The sequence below is a fragment of the Morus notabilis genome, unplaced genomic scaffold (assembly GCF_000414095.1).
Source record: "Morus notabilis unplaced genomic scaffold, ASM41409v2 Scaffold101, whole genome shotgun sequence".
In the NCBI taxonomy this organism is placed as follows: domain Eukaryota; kingdom Viridiplantae; phylum Streptophyta; class Magnoliopsida; order Rosales; family Moraceae; genus Morus; species Morus notabilis.
The window spans coordinates 608,928-627,192 of NW_010364303.1; the positions used below are offsets into that span (position 1 = coordinate 608,928).

General features: G+C 31.5%; 1 protein-coding gene across 1 annotated transcript; it reads right to left on the bottom strand.

Moving 5' to 3' along the window:
- Positions 1–10,335: 10,335 nt before the first annotated feature.
- On the bottom strand, positions 10,336–14,159 carry LOC21404894 (laccase-4). The gene is made up of 6 exons (XM_010106380.2): positions 14,007–14,159; positions 13,323–13,474; positions 12,720–12,964; positions 12,418–12,546; positions 11,265–12,185; positions 10,336–10,657 (listed from the first exon to the last, which is right to left on the bottom strand). The coding sequence occupies exons 1-6, from the start codon at positions 14,097–14,099 to the stop codon at positions 10,527–10,529; spliced, it is 1,671 nt and encodes a 556-aa protein (XP_010104682.1). The 5' UTR covers positions 14,100–14,159; the 3' UTR covers positions 10,336–10,526.
- Positions 14,160–18,265: the final 4,106 nt, after the last annotated feature.

Sequence of the window (18,265 nt, forward strand, 5' to 3'; positions counted from 1 at the left end):
TCTTTCCCTTTTTTTTCTTTTTCATTTTTTATGTATTTATCTTGTTAGAAAAATGGGTTTATTGATTAACGAAATGTTTTTTTCCCTTGAAAAAAAAAGAAAAATTGCCACTTAGTTGGTTAAAGGTCTTGTTTGATTTATCATTCAAATTGTACTGATTTTTAGTTTAAATTGTGGAATACAAATTGTGATTATTTAAATTGCGATTCGAACCGATATTTGAATACGTAAATAAATTATAATTTAAATTAAGAATAAAATCTTAATTGTATTTGGATAAGAGTATTGAAAACTATGATTGAAGTTTTACAATAAATGTTATAAAATCTCATTGTAAACGACATTTAAATATGTAATACGGATGGAACAACATATAAGAAAAATAATCACCTCAATTATAGTTGAAACGAAAAAATTATTACATTTTTAAACTTGAAGTTGAAGAGAAAAAAATAAAAAGTATTGTATTTAAACTGTTGTCAACAATCTAGATTGTGAATTTAGAGGGGTATGAATTTTAAAATTAACCATTTAAATCATAATTGATGATTCAAATGGTTTCTCCTTATTTTTAAAACAAATACTAATTTAAACTTTTAGACACAATTCAAATTGAATTATTTGGTTCAAATAGTTGAACCAGACATTGAATTCGAACTAGAAGTAGTTTCATGCTCACTTTATATGTTGAATTTTAAATTTTAAAACCTTTTACTTTTTAAGTTCAAATAAGAGGAAAAAATAAAAATAAAAATAGAACTCAAAATGGTAAAAAAAAAAGGAGGTTTTATTTATGTCATTTTGCTCACAAATAAATAATTATCATTTAATTAATAAAGAGAAAATAAAAGACTGACGATAGAATGATATAAATTATAAGCATACACAAAATCATGACAATTATGTTATTTTTTCTTAAAAAATAAAATTTATTATTTTTATTAAGTCTTATACAAAGTTAAATATTTTGTGTAAAACTTACAATATTATATTTTATTTTATCATAAAAAATAGTATATTTCATTGAACTATGATGGGATATGAAATATTTCTTAATCTTACATAAAATCTAATTCAATTTGAATATTTGAATGATGTGGTGATTGAATTTGTTTAACTTTTCATGATTAAATCCCATATATAGAAGTAGGTAATTTAAAATATAGTTAATGATTATTATTATTAGTGTCCATTGAAGTTTAGGGTCATTCTCAGTTTGCCTTCAAACTTTAAAAACTCTGGGTTTGTCTCTTAAATTTTGACTTGTTTTCACTTAACTTATTCTATATAATTTATGTTAAAAATAAATAGAGAAAAATAGAGTAATGCAGAGTAGTCTTTGTGTTTGAATTTCTATGAAGAGCAAATAGACAAAAAAAATCACATAATCACATTTAATTTCTTCTTTGTTCTTTTGATTTCTAAAAATTCTTATAAAATGACTTAAATATGATATATTTAAAATTTATGAGGTCACGTGAAAATTTTTAAAATTTAAAAGGTAAAGTGAGAATGATCTACTAATGAAATTATCCTTATTTTAATTTATCCACCAATTACTATGTTGTGATCTAAAGTTTAGTCACTCGACGACTCGAGTAGTATTCAAAATAATCACAATCAATGCAATTCATTTTTAAAACAATGTTAAATAGAAAGGAAGAAAAATCCAAACATGATGTTGAGAGAGGAACAAGGGAAGGGCAGCTCATGATGAATGATGGAAGCTCACCTGTCCTCTACTGCTTTAATGGTCACTCACAGTCTCACAGACTCACAAGTCTCAACAAATCCACCCAAAGCAATTTCAGCCGTCGGATGAGATTATGATATAAATTCACTTTTGACCAGAGTGAACATTGATGCAGGGGTATTATGGTCATCGCAGATAGGAAGCCGCCAAAAGCGACGGTCCAGATCAACGGTGAATTCCCTGTTGGGCAAGTTGGCGTCTGTGGGCCTCCACCACACAGTCACAACTTAGCAGGCTACTCATTGGGTGCCCTCCCTACATAATTGTAAAGGGTTATAATCTCAAGGATATGGGTCCGCTTAGAGGGATCTGATTCCTACACGTGTCGATGGTTCACTGGATGGGGGAACCTGCACAGTGAGAGTGGAGCCCACACTACTGACTTTCCAATTAACTGTATCCACGTAAGTTGGTAGAAGCTCAAATCATGGGGCCGAGTGTAAGTGATCAGCGAACACATGATTGCAGCCCCTGCCTTTGTTAAACCTTTCAAGCCCAGCCAACCACCGCCTCTCACATCGCCTTTTTATTGTTCCTTTTCTTTTTTTTTTTTTTTTTTTTTTTGTTGCCCCCTCAATTTTCGTTAGGGGAACTGGGAATCCTTTTCTTTTTTTTTTTTTTTTTTTGGTTGCACTCTCAATGTTCGTTAGTGGAACTGAGTAGGAGAACGATACCATCTCCAAGCTCTTCTAAGAGCGCGTGGCACATCCTCAATCGCAAAATCTTTTTGCATGAGACAAATGCTGAAGGATACAAAAGTTTGGTTCAAAAAAACTTTATTCTATTTGGCGAAATTCATTATGTATTGAGAATAAGGAAACCGACACTAATTCAACACAGATATCACTTAATATTATTACGATAGTCATAATACATAAAAATCAATAGCATGACACATCACATGCTATCCCTTAATGTTGAATATCGAGACTATCACGATAAATTGATTGATGATCCAAATTGGATGGTCAAACCCCATGGAGATAGAGGTCAAGGAGAATGATCAATAAGAGGTTGTTTAGTTCGTTGATTCGAGTTAAGATATGATTTTATATGAGAGTTTTTCATTGTAATAAAAAAATTAAATGTGACTATTTCTGATAATTTTTACTGTAATAAAACTCGAATCGGTAAAATAAATTATACCTAAATAATTCGATTATGCATTAGAGGACTTTAAAATTGACCCATCGATGTTAAAGACCGAAGTACGCTATCAAGACAATATTGTCAAAATAGTATATTGATAGTTTGCTTCAAACCAGTGACAAAAATTGAGATAAATATTGAGTGTTACAAGTTTGAGTTAATCAATTAATATTGTGATACATTTTAATAATTTTGGAATATATATCAAAGAATACTATAGGATTTCCTTAATCATTTTCGCACAAGGAAATTCTTTGATACTTCTAAAATCTTATACTTATTGTGACATGTACCATTTAGAGTGAACTGGAACAATCATTGTGATTGGTCTATCCATCATTTACTTTCTTGTCAAAATTTTATTATTCTGTACTCTCATAACAATTGATATGGTTTAAGCATTGAAATATTTTATGCGGACATTCCTCACAAAAATGAGCGTATACAAATTATGCAGAATGACCAAAACAAATAGAGAAACACTGACGTTGAAAAATCCACTCTAATACCTTATAAGACAAGATAAGAAGAATATTACAAAAATGAAATTAATTACGAAAATAAAACTAAAGTTGGTTTTTTTATAGAAAACAAGGAAACCGACACTAATTCAACACAAATATACGAAATGTGAGGCTTCAATTTTAATCATTGCTTATGCAAAATACGACACAAAAGATGTACTAAACACTAATATTAATTTTTGGAATTGCATCAATACAGTAATTTTTAGCACCTGTAACAATTAAGTGATATATATATATATATATATTAAAAAAAACAGAGAGAGAGAGAGAAAAAACTACAAGAAGGCGCGTGTTGTCACGCGTAAGCCATGTAAGTTGTATTTCAACCCATTCCTCCGTGACAGTCTCAAGGCTCTCGACCAATACAACCAGGCGGTCCCCTTATGATGTGACCAACTGCTCCACTGCTTTTGTCCTTGTCATCTCTCTCTCCCCTCCCTATTCACTCACAATTCTACATCCCGCAAGGCTATTCTTGGGCAACCCAGTAAATTTTAGATCCCAGTAAACTTTTGTGGGCCTAAAGTACCTAAAACTTTAGGCCCATAGGTGAACAAAGTTCATTGCAAGAACAATAATATTGCACGATCATATTCCCCTTTCTATTTAATCTTTTTTTTTTAATGCCCCATTATTTGGTACGTACTTTGCAAAATGTTTGTCCCTCCATGTATTCAACAAACAGACAATCTAAGCCTTAACTATGATTATTAAGTAGAAGGAAATCATTGGGGGAATGTCATAGTCTAGTGTCCTTTTTTTTCTCACCTACGAGTAAAACCGGTGATGATTTGACTCCAAAATGTGTTAATTAGATGTTGACTTTCGTAACTAGATGGAGTGGATCCAATTCATGTTTAAACACAATTTGTTTCTTTTTTTTTTTTTTTTTTTTTTTTTTTTTTTTTTTCTTTTTTTTTCTTGTCTTTTTATGAAAATGACATATGCTTTAGGGGTTGTTCTTTTTATAATTATAACTTTATTTAAGTTTATATTCTTTTGTAAAATTTGAGTTTAAATTTGAGTTTGAGACTAAACTCGAGTTCAAGTTTTTTCTTCAACTCGAGTTCATAAACTCGAATTCAAGTTAATGAACAATATTTTATCTTTTCTTAAAAATATCATAACTTTTTCGTTTTAATTCTGATTGAGATGATTTTTTTTCTATGCATTTACAACGAAAAGATAAATAAAACCCCACCCATATATCATATTAAAAAAAATTTATCACTGTTGAGTTTTTATTAAAATATTATCTAAATATAAATTTAAGTTTTGACCCATCCAAACACAAACTCAAAAAGATTCTCAATTCAAATCATAATTCAAATGTATACATCAAAACACAAACCCAAGTTACAATTTCGATTCAAGTTATAACTCAAAATCATCACTCAAATCACTTTAACTCAAAAATACAAAAGAACAACCCCTTAGTTACTTTGTAAATAACACTTTCAGCAATTCATTTGTTGCAATCAAAGGGTACTGAATATTTTGCACAAAAATTGTAAAGGAGTTCCATTTGCAATACTAGAGGAATCGAAAACTTTCTTACCAAATTTATGAGTTTTCTTATGTCAACGCCACAATATTGGTTTAAGGTTCAAAGATAGACACTATTTTCTGAAACTGTAAATTTCTACAAAATAAAGATCAAAACATAGGGAATAATGAATATCAATTTATATATTTTTTAAATAAATTGATCAGTTATATTCGATATTTTAATTTATTCTAAGAAAATAAATTATCAACCCTCAATGAGTTTAGAAAATTGATCACTTCACCGATTTGAGTTTAAAATTTGAGTTTTACTACAGTAAAAAGTTCTCAAAAACAGTTACATATAACTTTTTTGCTACAGTAAAAAGCTCTCATATAAAATCACATCTTAACTCGAATTACAAACTCAAATCAGTAAAGTGAACGGACCCCTAATTTTTTCTTCTTCTTCTTCGTTTGAAAATTGTATGTTTTTTCTATATCCAAAAACTCTTGGAATTAGAAATTACTTGTCATGTGATTTTACTTTATGTTATTCTCATTTACTAGTCAGTAAACTACCGAGACATTCTTGTTACTTTAACACTGTTAAACATTCAGTGCTCAATTCAAAAAAAGAAATTTAACGTTCTGTTACATTTTTCCTTCATACTATTCTTCTCCATATAAACAGAAAAAGAAAAGATTTCAACTCTCCCCACCGCTTCACCGACCACCACAGCCTCAATCAATGTCAGAATAATACCCAGGAAAAGAAAAAAGACGGCAAATAATCCAATCAACATTCACGAATCTTCAGCTCTTCGGTCTCCACCAAAAATGACGCAAAAATTTTTGGACTTGAGGAATTCCAAAAAATTGGGCTGAGATGGGCCATTTACTTCATCTCCGTCACAGCCCAAGTGCTGAACTTCAGATGCCAATTTTTTTATCACATGTAACATGTTCTGTCTGTGAAAAAATGAATTTTTACCGTGGAAAAGGTGAATTTTTATTTTTAATCATTAAATTAAATCTGTATATATTTGTATTAAAAATTTATAATATAGGATACATAATTATTTCTATTATAAACTATACTTCGATTAAAGTACAATTTCTAATCGAGGGAACAAAAATCTTCAACGCTATTAATGATCCCGTGAAAAAAAAAATGCGTCCATTTGGTGGAGAGATTCGTTCCCTGATTCGAATCATGATTCATGATTTGCTACAGTATTTTTTCTCATAAAAAATTCACGTAAATAAAAAATAATTTGAATCACATGATTTAAATCCTCCAACCAAACATCCTTTAAGATCTCATTTATTTTACATATTTAAATTTTTAATTTTAAATTTGTGAAGTAAACTACCCTGAGGGCCACTTCCAAGTCCCACACCAATATCATCTTTTCATTGGGCACCTCGAATCAAGCACCCCAACCACCCTTCTCTCTCTCTATTCAATAGGAAAACGTGTCCATTAATAAGGTGGGGGGGGATATGGCTGGAAGCCCCAACAAATCGTCCTTCTTCCTTGTCCAATTCTTTCAATCATTCTCGTGATTTGGTTTTATTGACGAGAAATAACAACGTTTTTAGATGCCTTTCTTTTCTTTTCCCACTATATCTTTGCATGTTGATCATGTACTGCAAGAATTTACCTGACTTGGAAAGAACAGAATGCGGTTCTTTTGCTTTTACTTTTAATAAATGTGTCTTTAAAGATTATAATATTAGTTAACATGTGAGCTAATTTTATTTTATTTTATTTTTTAAGTATCTATTTATTAATATATTTGTCTCTTTTTTTAGTACATTTCACACTATCATTCTTTTTCCATGCCAAAAAGGCCACTTTCAACTATCTGTTCTTGTACCGATGAATAAGGTGTTTATCTCGTAATCCAAGAAAAAAGAACTTTGTTAATGCAATAGTAATCGACGCTTAGGGCTCGTTTAGTTCGCTGATTCGAGTTTTTAATTCGTGTTGAGATATAATTTTATGTGAGAGCTTTTTATTGTAGTAAAAAAGTTAGATGTGATTGTTTGTGAGAGCTTTTTACTGTAACAAAACTCGAATTTTAAACTCGAATCAGCGAAATGAACGGAGCCTTAGGCCCTCAGATCGCCGTGAAAATGAATTTTCACATCTTCTCTCGTTTAACTTTTAATTCTTCATGTTAAGTAACTTTATCCTTCTCTTTTTCGTCTTCTTCTTCTTGAAAGGATGTGGCTTTTTTTTTTCTCTCTCTTTTTTTGTCGGCTAGAGATCTCTTATAATAATTCATTGAGGAAAGGAAAAAGGAAAAACACTAAACCATTATAGGCCTAAAATCAGAGGCCAGGGCCTCTTTTTCAAGGGATTTCTTTTTTAAAAGCCAAAAAAAAAAAAAAGGAGTTAAGGAAAAAAGAAAGAAAACTCTTGTTGGAAGAATAAAGCAAGTTCAACTTGATGAATGATGATATGGGCACATGAGAAAACAAAAGACAAAAAAGTTTTTCTTTTCTTAGACGGGGGGGTATGACTATGGACTACGCAGTCGGCAGTAGTGAGCAAAGTAATAATTTTAATTAGTTAAATAAAAAGGTCATAATTTTAATTAGTTTTAGACGCCACGCACCAAATTAATGCTGTCCTTCGATGTTCACTTTAGATTGAAGTGGAAAACATTATGCATTAATTAGTAACTTCAAAATAACCGCTAAACCAACAACTAATTTATTAACCTGAATCCTATAAAAAATAAAAAATAAAAGGGAAAAATTACTAAATTTGTTAATTGAATAAATATTTGGAAGGTTCAATACTTGAGGAGATCAGTGAGTCTTATAATGTTATTTATAAGATTTGCATGTTTCAAATAGCAAACCACGTGCCGGTTTTTCTGTCACTTATTCTCAAGTGCTATCAAATATCAACCGACTAGTTATTGCTTTTCCAAGATTAAAAACTTTGCGGCCAATCATAAGCAGCGTTGGGAATTCAAAGAAAACAATACTGCAAGTTGTTGAATAATAGGTGTCAAATGTGCCACTACATGACTAGAAAAAATATATTAAATAACATCATTGGTGATTCGCCTACCAAGACTAGAAAAAACAAAAGAAAATAAAGGAAAAATAACATCAAATGGAAAAAATAAGGCACCAATAATAAATTATGAGAAAAGTACATTGCTTATCATGATTTTATGAAAGTCTATTATTTATGTCATTCTAAATAATTGAGTGCATATTAATCTTTTATTTTCTATTTATTATTAGGGACTTTATGACAATTGTTATTATTAGTTGAATGATAATTATTTATTTTTTAGTGAAGTAGTATCAATAATATTTTTTTACTATTTTGAGTGGTGTTTCTTTTTTTTTTTTTAGTATTTTCTCTTTTTTAAAAATATTATTTTATTTATCAACCGTTGAATTTATATTAAATCTAATTAAAAGTCAAATCAAATTAAATATAATATAGATCTAATGATTAATAAATAGGAATTAGAAATTCTCTATTTTATATAGTACACTAGTTCAACATTTTAGGACTTAGATTAAGCTTTATCCTGCCTCGGGTGCTATCAATAATATGCACCAATATCTCTACTTTCTTTTTGTGCCATGATTAAACTATATGACCTTTTTGTTTTTTCCTTTTTCTTTCTTTCTTTATTTTTTTTTTATTTTTTTATTTTTTATTTTTTGAAGTGATAAACTTGAAGCATCATGAGTAAAAGAATATGCAGGTTTGTCATGATCTCGTCCTCTCAAGACTCGTTAGGCTAAGAGCACAATAGCACATGCATCAAAATTAGAAAGGGTCAAATTTATATATTAGAGAAAATGTAGGGCAACGCCATAAATTTGTTTCCATTAGGAGAAAGATTCCATCTTTTTTTTTTTTTTTTTTTTTTTCCTAAAAGTCAGACAATGACACAATCTGTGAATGTGTGCTTGGGTTGGGACTTGGGAGTACTCTTAGGGCACACCGGTAAGCGTGTGGACCAGGTCATGTGCACGCACGCGTGGAGGCTGGCTTAAAATAATTAAAATGCAGATTCATTGTTCCTGTTAAGTGCTGTACAGCCCTAACTAATAAAAAACTCGGAGTAACAAAAAACAATTGTTAAATCCAATAATAAATAATTCATCAAAGATCATTATCCATTGTTGTTATTAGTATTATACATTACAACCCATAACTTTTTTTTCCTTTTATTTATTTTTTTATTAATTTCTAAAATGGGACAAATGACATTCTTCATATCGCAGTGTTTGTTGATATCTTAGTTCCGTTCATTTCACCAATTTGAGTTTATAATTTGAGTTTTATTACAGTAAAAAGTTCTCAGAAATAATCACATTTAACTTTTTTACTACAGTAAAAATCTCTCATATAAAATCACATCTCAACTCGAATTAAAAACTCGAATCAGCGAACTAAACGGACCTTTTATTTTCTATGATTGTAATTGAGTTTTTGGGACCAAACGATGGATCCTGATTGTGAGACAAAAGCTCACATGTATAGTCATATTTTTCAGATTAATTTAACTGCGTAGTTTTTCTTTATTTTGGGGGTAAATACTTTTTTTTTTTTTTTTCTGGAAGGCAAAAAAAAAAAAAAAAAACCTATGGTGTTAGCCATCGTGTCATGTCATCCTTTCACACGAGGGGGGAGAGAGAAAAATAAATGAAGATATTATTGGGCTGGGCTAGGGTAAGAACATTCGACCAGATTGAGGTAGTCCAATTAGCAAACATTGGGTTTTGTTGCTGTCTACAAGCCTCGAACCTTTGACTTGATCACACCCCCAACCATCATGGCACAAAGTGGATTGTACCGACGAACATTGGGTTAAACTCGATGAATAGTGTCATTGGTGTGGGTTGAATTGATAAAATTAGAGAAATAATAATAATAAAAAAGGGAGAAAGAATATTTATGGAGCTAAATTAAGTAAATAATATATTTTAAAATTGTTTGAAATAATACTAATTTTTTTTATTTACGTAAATAAAGATTTTTTACTATGTAAATTATTTTTACTAATCATAAATAAACATTTACATAATAAACAGCTACTTACTTTAAATAGTTTTAAAATAGTTTTAAAATCTGCTCATTTACGTAATTTGTTTTCATAATTAGGCTATTTACTACAATTTTCGTAAAGAAAAAAAAGTGTTCTTATAATTTGAGAACAACCTCTTCAGTTTGGCCTTCTGGGCATTCTTTAGCTATCTCCCTCTTAAGGTAATATGAAAAGAAGAAAATAGGACAAACATCTTTTAATATTTAAAAAAGAACACAAAATTTGTATGCTCGCAAGTTTTTTGACACAAATTTTTTTTTTTTTTTTTTTTTTATAATTTGAATTAAAATCATTTATAAATACATACAATTCAAACATTCTTGGCCTGGCAAACCACAAAGTGAAGGAAAAAAAAAAAATGAAAGAGCAACATTAATATTGCCAGCTTATTCAACTGTGAGCAGCTTCCTTTAGCTAACTCAAAAGAACTCTTCTCTCTTATCCTCTGTTGATCTGTTTGCAGTACTCATTTTCCTTTCAAATGCAAAGGGAAATGCTTGGAATTGGCCACGTTCGCTAACACTTGGGAAGATCAGTGGGAGGTGGTAGAAGAGTTTCATTAGGGCCTTTCCCATTGTCCACCACGAATGCCATCTTAAGTCCCCATGTTGTGTGCACTTCTAGATGGCAATGCATAAACCAAACCCCTATAAAAATAAAAATAAAAATAAAAACACATACACAAAGAAGGGATCAGTTCGTAGTCTTCTAATATTTATTTATTTATTTTTAGAATTCTAATATATATTTAGCTGAGCAATGCAAAATATATCACTATTGAATGCTTCTTTTTTTTTTTTTTTTTTTTTTTCAGTTAGAGCACAAATAAGAGATGATTTTTTTTTTTTTTTTCCGTTATTGAATGAGAACATATTTGTAAGTTTATATAATTGAGCAATCATCGATTATAATTTTTCATATTAAAGTAGAGCATAGCTTGAATAAATTAAAGTTAAAAATTTTAAAATCTGACTGGAGCAAATTCTCCCACAGGTACTGTGAGTGCTTCCGTAATGGAATGTCACTACAGACTACTACAATATTAACATGTGATATTCTCAGCTTGTGATCACAGTTGTTTATTTTATTTTATTTTATTTTAGGTTCAGATTCATAGTTTCTTCACATTTACTCGTATATTTTTTTTACCCAATAAATTCTGTCTTGTCAAAAAATCAGTGGATATTTACTGTCTTTTATTTATTTATTTATTTCTTTAATTTTCAAATGTTCGAGGAAAACTTTGGTAATTACCAGGATTATCAGCCTTGAATCTGATAGCAGTCCATCCACCAGAAGGCACTCCGATGGTATTCCTCTCAACAGGATCAACAAGATTGAAATTCTTCGGATCCTTATTGGGGTGAAAGTTCCCTAAGCCCTTACCAACGACAAAGAAGTTAAAGCCATGCAAATGAATTGGATGGTTTTCCGGGGTTATCATTCCAGTATCTTGCAACACCAATTGCACCGTCGAATTGTACGCAAGTCTGTAAAGCCTTGTCCCTTGCGTCGTCGCAAAATTACTAGGCTGCGTCCCCGTGTAATTGAACGGCACCGGCGGTTTCCCGGGAAAATCGTCGGTAAAAACTCCGCTGATGTTGAAGAAGTGGGCTTGAAGGAGAGCAATATTCGGCATAACAAAGGTGACATTGTTGATGTCGGCCACCACTCGGCTTCCGTTGACGCAGGTCTTGCAAGGGTTGACTCCGAGACCAATGGTGAACAATAAGGAATGGTCTATCTTTAGAGGAACCCTAGCGGGGTACTTTTTAGAGTTGAGGCTTCTGAGTGAGCTCGTGAAGTTGGTCGCTATTGAAGTGGCGTTTTGAGGCGGTAGGGCTGTGAGAATGGTGCGAGAGCTCGAAAGAGTTCCGGAGTAGTGTAACGTGGCGGTGGCGGTCTTGTTATCTACGGCAATCGGAGCATCCATGAATGGCGTTGCTGCGACCAAGTATCTGCCGGCTTTTCGGTCTGCGTTTAGAAGAACGTTTGTGGTTTGGCCTGGGGCGATGATGACGGTACCGGTTTTGAAGGGCTTGGTGTAGACGGCGTCAACTTCGACGACGGTGAGTTGGTGGCCGGCAATCTTGAAGAAGAGCTCTTCGTTGAGTGCAGCATTGACGATTCTTAGGAGGTACGTCTTGCTCGCTCCTACTGGTAGTGTAAATCCTCCTGTTTATTATCACGCATGATCAGAAGGATCAGAAAGCAGAACATATATTTCTCACAAAGTTATCTCAATTTAATTTGATCTCTATATAAATGCCAATTAATCAGTATAAAGATGTATGTCTTTTAAGAATTATATATTGAGAAACATTACTACCTAGAAGAAATATTTCTGACACACACACACACACACACACACACAGACATACATACATACGTACATACATATATGTACCTTGTGAGGTGCAGCCTGAGACAGGACCTGGCTGGCCGTTGATTGTGTGAGCGTCAGAAACATTTGGAGCCAAGCCAGATTTCAAAGCCTCGTTGATAACAGCTTCCACATCAGATTTCCACCATTCACCTGCAAATCAAATTAGATGGGCTTAGATCAGATTCAAGTATCTAACAGCTACATCCAAATTCTCTTTTTGATTTCGTTTCTCTGATCTTATTTCTGACCAGAAACTTGTATAGCTAACTAAATTATACAAACGTGATAAATGAAACTAATTAATGTACAGTGCTCAAGCTCACCTAGAACAAGAACCTTTTCCTTGTGAGGTCTTGGGAATGGATAGGGGACGCCACGCTTTGGCAAAATGACAATGGCTCCATGGACGGTGGCCCTGAGCCACAGGATGTGTGCGTGCCACCAAAGAGTGCCTCTTTGACCTGTGATTGTAAAGTTGTATACAAATTGTTGCCCTGGTTGTATGGGACATTGTGTAATGTATGCTGGCCCATCGGCCCACCCCGTTCTAAGTTGTCTGATCCCGTGCCTTGATCAAATATTCCATCGAAAGAATAATATAGTACTTTAGAAACAAATTATTGAAATAGGTTGAGAATAAAATACTTCGGTTTGTCTTCTGTCCATTTACTCTACACCATAATATTTACATAATGTTTATTTTATCTAATGACGTTGGAAATGCATAACACTGATTTGAAATTAAGCTAAAATTTCTTTTGCTTTACAAATTTCTAACGTTTTGTTACATAGAATAGATGTCAAGTTATATCTCTCATATGGCCTATAGCAAATATAGGAAGGTCCTTCTGTGAAGGACCGATCAGTTGGCCTAAAACTTTTTTTTTTTTTGGCCGAAAAAGAAAATAAAAAACACAGAGACTCACCAGTGGATGCTGAGATTGTATTTGACGTGGTTGACCACCTTGACCAAAAGGGTATCGTCCTCCCTTGCATATATTGTGGGACCGGGAAATTTTCCGTTCACAGTGACAATTTGCTTGCTAGAACACAATTTTGTGCTGTTCTTCAATACCACCTACGTAACACAGCCAGCCTAATTTCTCTAAATAGCTTATCGTTTAAAGAAAATAATTCATGCATGGATCAGTTTAACATAGGAACTTTTGTGGCTTTCTAAACGACACTACTAACTATGTGATACTTGAGTTGCTCCTCATAAAAGTTTCACTAAGCAAAAAAATTGTTCTCATGGCCTCATTAAGCAATTGATAATGAGACTTGCAAGAAGCACAACCTTTCGTGATTTATTTTTTCAAGGAGAGGAACAAAAATCAATTGATAACACCATTACACTAACATAAAGGTCATTAGATTAAATTTTACGCCGAAAAAACACACATATACGCAATAGTTATCCCGACAAATTGATCAAACAAATGACGCAACAAAAAAAAAAAAAAAAAAAAAACTGTCTTTAAGCACCAATAATGTTATAATATATCCTACTAATACTAAGTAAGAACGAGATTAATTAGCAGTGATCAATATTAGAATGTCGCTAATTAATGTTGTTAATAGGTATTTCTCAAACCTACAAGCTTACTTACGTTGAACTTATAGTGTCGAACCATGCATTCGACCGATGCCGGAAATAGACAAGCCACAAGTATCAATACACGAACCCACGGTACCATCTCCATCTCTCTCTCTCTCTCTCTCTCTCTGATCTCTCTCTCTACCACAAATATTTTTATGGTTTAGATATAGTTCTCAATCGGTGCACTCTGGAACGATTGTTGGAGCCAATCTTATAATAGAGTTGATATTGAGAAAATAGTAGTATTCTCTGTTGCCACGTCGTTTTTACTCAGTTTGGTGGACTGATGAAGCATACTTGAGAACGAAGCTCGACCAACGTACACACTTAATCTGGCTAAGGAAACTTGTACTCTTTTTTTTTTTTCTTTTTTTTCCTTGCGTAATACACAAAGTAGTTATCCGTCAAAACCGTGCCACTTTTTTCGAAGCGAAGCTACATATATATTAGTTGAGCTCTTTCTGTATCATATAATACTATAACCGATTATTTGTCAATTCCAAAAACAAAAAGAAAAAAAATAATTTATTTGTCAATTGGGCGACGAGGAGATCACCAGCTTTGGGGGGTTTGGTGTAACCGTATTGGGTAAAGTACACCCGATCCCAGCTAACGGAAACCAAAAAGTAAGCTTATTGGTAATAACTATTCCACCACCTTGAAAGCACATTGGTCAGTGAGAATGATATTGTCAACTAACTCAACAGAACCCCTCTTTAACTTTTTAGCTTGCGTTTATTATTATTATTATTATTATTTTTGTGATAGTTATCTGCGTTTTGCGATTAGGTTAATGCAATATTGGTTCCGTTCATTTCACCGATTTGAGTTTTATTACAGTGAAAAGTTCTCAGAAACAGTCACATTTAATTTTTTTGTTATAGTATAAAACTCTCACATAAAGTAACATCTCAGCTAAACGGGTCCATTTTGTATCTAATATTTATCTCATGTGTTTGGTTGTAACATAATGGCTTGCACAATGACCATTGTGCTTTATATTACCACTTGTTAATTTGAAAATTTGTTTGCTAGCTTAACTATATACTATAATCACACACGCACAGATATATATTTGCATATATACAAAAGCAAAAGCAAATATATTGAGAATATATATATATATATATATTTTTTTTTTAATATGTACAACTACTTCTGCTGTAATAGTTAATTTTGTAATTGCATGGACGTTGCTAATTATGTTGCTAATGTTGCTTACATACGTACATACATTAAAATAATAATTGTTCGTGGTGGGTAACATGGTCAGTGGATATTTAGTGGTGGGTATATAACAGATGCAAAGTGGATGTATTACCCGCAACAATTGTGTTATAGTTGAGGAATAGTTTTCAAACTATGGTGCTTGCCCCATTGGAGACGTAGTTTGATTTCTCAAAGCAAGACTTTTAGAGGTGGATTAGTTTAGCTGATGATATGAGCAAATTTTATCTTTTTATTTAAATTTATTTATTTTTTTAAATAATAAATAAATTAAGAAGCTCTATAATGTTTCAAAAAAATGGTCGAGAGTTTACATGTATAGCTGAGTGCAGTCCCTACACATTCGATGAACTTTTCTGAATAAATGAAATCTCATTTTCAATAACTGTTTTCATATCCTTAGAATTTAACTAAAAGTCAAGATTGACATAAGTGTTTTTATACTCCGCAAATTCTAGGAGACAATAGATCATTTAGCTGGAAGAAAAAACTAGTGTGTAATAAAAAAAAATGTTATGTTGTGGTATGAAGAGGAACTGAATTTGATTCTATTTACTGAGAGATATATATTATAAGGAGAGAATTCTGAAGTTAGGTTTGAAAAAAATACACTTGTGACATAATTCTAAACTATGGATATTCATCAAGTTTTTTTTTTTTTTTTTTTTTAATTTTTAAAATTGATGCTCCAAAATCTTCCTTTTGTTTATTTGTCGTTCATTATCTTTGGGACATTTAAATTTAATTAATTTGTATTGTGTAAATTAACCACATGTATAAATTATTGTAATCAGCATGTTTTTAAGTAATTTGCTAGCTGTTGCTTATCAACTTCTTTGTGTATATATACTCATTATCTGTGATCAGTAAAATTTATGCTATTTTCCAATTTCCATAAAAAGCCTAGCTTCTAAAGTCATTACAGGCGATTTCATTTGATGGATAATTGTCGTTTTCCGTAATCATTGTCGTTTATTTATATATAATAATTGTCGTCTTTTAAATCATTGTTTTTTCCCCCAGATCAACCGTCAACGTTGTTTGTGGCTTCTATCCTTTACACCAATCCTTTGTCATCATCCTCGTTTATAATGGCCGTATTTGAAGTTAGTTTTATTTTTGTTTTTTACGTTTTTTGAAAAAAAAAAAAGAAAATAGGAGAGAAATAACGTTTGATACAATTAAAAATAAAAAATAAAAAATGAAAATAATTTTTTGTTTGTGTAAAATGAGAGAGAAATAAAAACGACTTTTAGTTATTTTTTATTTTTTGTTTCCGCTTTCTCATCTCTCGAGCACAGAGTGAGAGAGAGAGACATTAATGGATTTTTTATACTGAAAACAATATCTTGATAAAACTACTAAACGCATTTTTAAAAATGATTTCTGTCTGAAATTAAAAATATTTTCATTTCTATTTTCATATAAAAAATAAAATTATTTTGAAATGAGTTACAAACGCACCCAATATTTTTTTACCGTTTTCTCAATACTACTGTTTTTTTACAACAATTGTCATTTTTATGGTTGGTATCATTTGTGCTGTTATCTTTTTGTAGCGTTGTCTCTTTGAATCTTTTCGTTTTCACTTAACTTGGGTTGTTTGGTTGCAAGATTCATGTCATGATTCGAATAATAGTTCGTGGTTCGTTACTGTATTTTTTCTCATAAAAAACACACGTAAATAAAAAATAATTCTGAATCATTATTATAAATTCATCAACTAAACATCTACTTAATTTTTTTTTTTTTTTGGATATTTATGTTCGTACAGTTCTGTCTTTTTTGTACTTGTATTCCATCGGTTGTTGTCCTATTCACAGTGCTGTTGTTTTTGTTCAGTTGTTGCTGTTTAAAATTGTTGTCGTTTTCTCTCAAAAAAGATGTTGTCGTTTTCTTGCATTGTCGATTTTATAGTACTGCTATCGTTTTCTTTCAGTACTTGTCCTTTCAATCGATTGTAGTCGTTCCTCAGGTGGTTGTTGCTATTATCATTGTCATGATTAGCTTCGTTTTTTATACTGCGTCCGTGTCGTTCCTTTATAGTACCATTGTCCTTTATAATGTGACATATTGTTGTGTGTTCGGTTAGGACTCATGCAATTCAATTCAAGGAAAAAAAGGCAAATAATTATAGAGCACATGAATCTGAATTTTTATTTTTTATTTTTTATATATTTTTTAATTAAATAATTATATTAGATAAAAGTGTATTAATTAAGAACAATGGGTAAAATTTTAAACTCATATAAATTAGGCACAAGTCCAAATCTAGGATCCTTGTGATCCAAACTAAGAATTTTTTTTCCCTTTTTTTTTAATCAATGTTGTGAATTAGTAGTTGTCATTTCACCATTTGCTTTTGTTTTCCTCTCTTGCTTTCTTGCTCTCCAATATGCATGAACGTGTGGTATTTATGTCCAGGTTAGCTGCGGGAGGAATTAGCGAGACATCTTTTATTAATAACATCTGTGGGCAAATAATTATTATCAACAATAGTCTTTGAAGATTCTTTAACCGATTGGCTACGAGGGATTTGTCTAGCAACAATATCAACTATCAAATTATATGTTCGATTGCGTAATTTGACATATATTCTAGGAAAATATTTACAGTCTCCTTAATTGATTCGGGATGTTTATTCTCCTGCTTAGCATGGCCTTATTATATCTGTAATTACTACTGTAGTGGACAAGAGACCGAAAGATTTTCATACTACAAGATAAAGAACGAACATTTATCACGTTCGATTAATGAAGTTTCTGACGAATCACTGAATAGATCAACATAAAGAAGACATGGACTTGTGATCCAATGATCTATGATGAAGACTGGCTTTGAACAATTCGATTAGTTGTCTGCGGGTTAAATGGGAAAAAAATGCCACGATGTTTTTTTTTCTTTTTTCTTTTTTTTTTCCTTTCTTTCTTATTTCAATGTTTAATTTTGCCAAGTTCAAAATTTGCCACAAACTAAAATCCTTTATTTTTTATTCGAATCAACAACATTCATAAATACATACACTTCAAAAATTGTCGATCT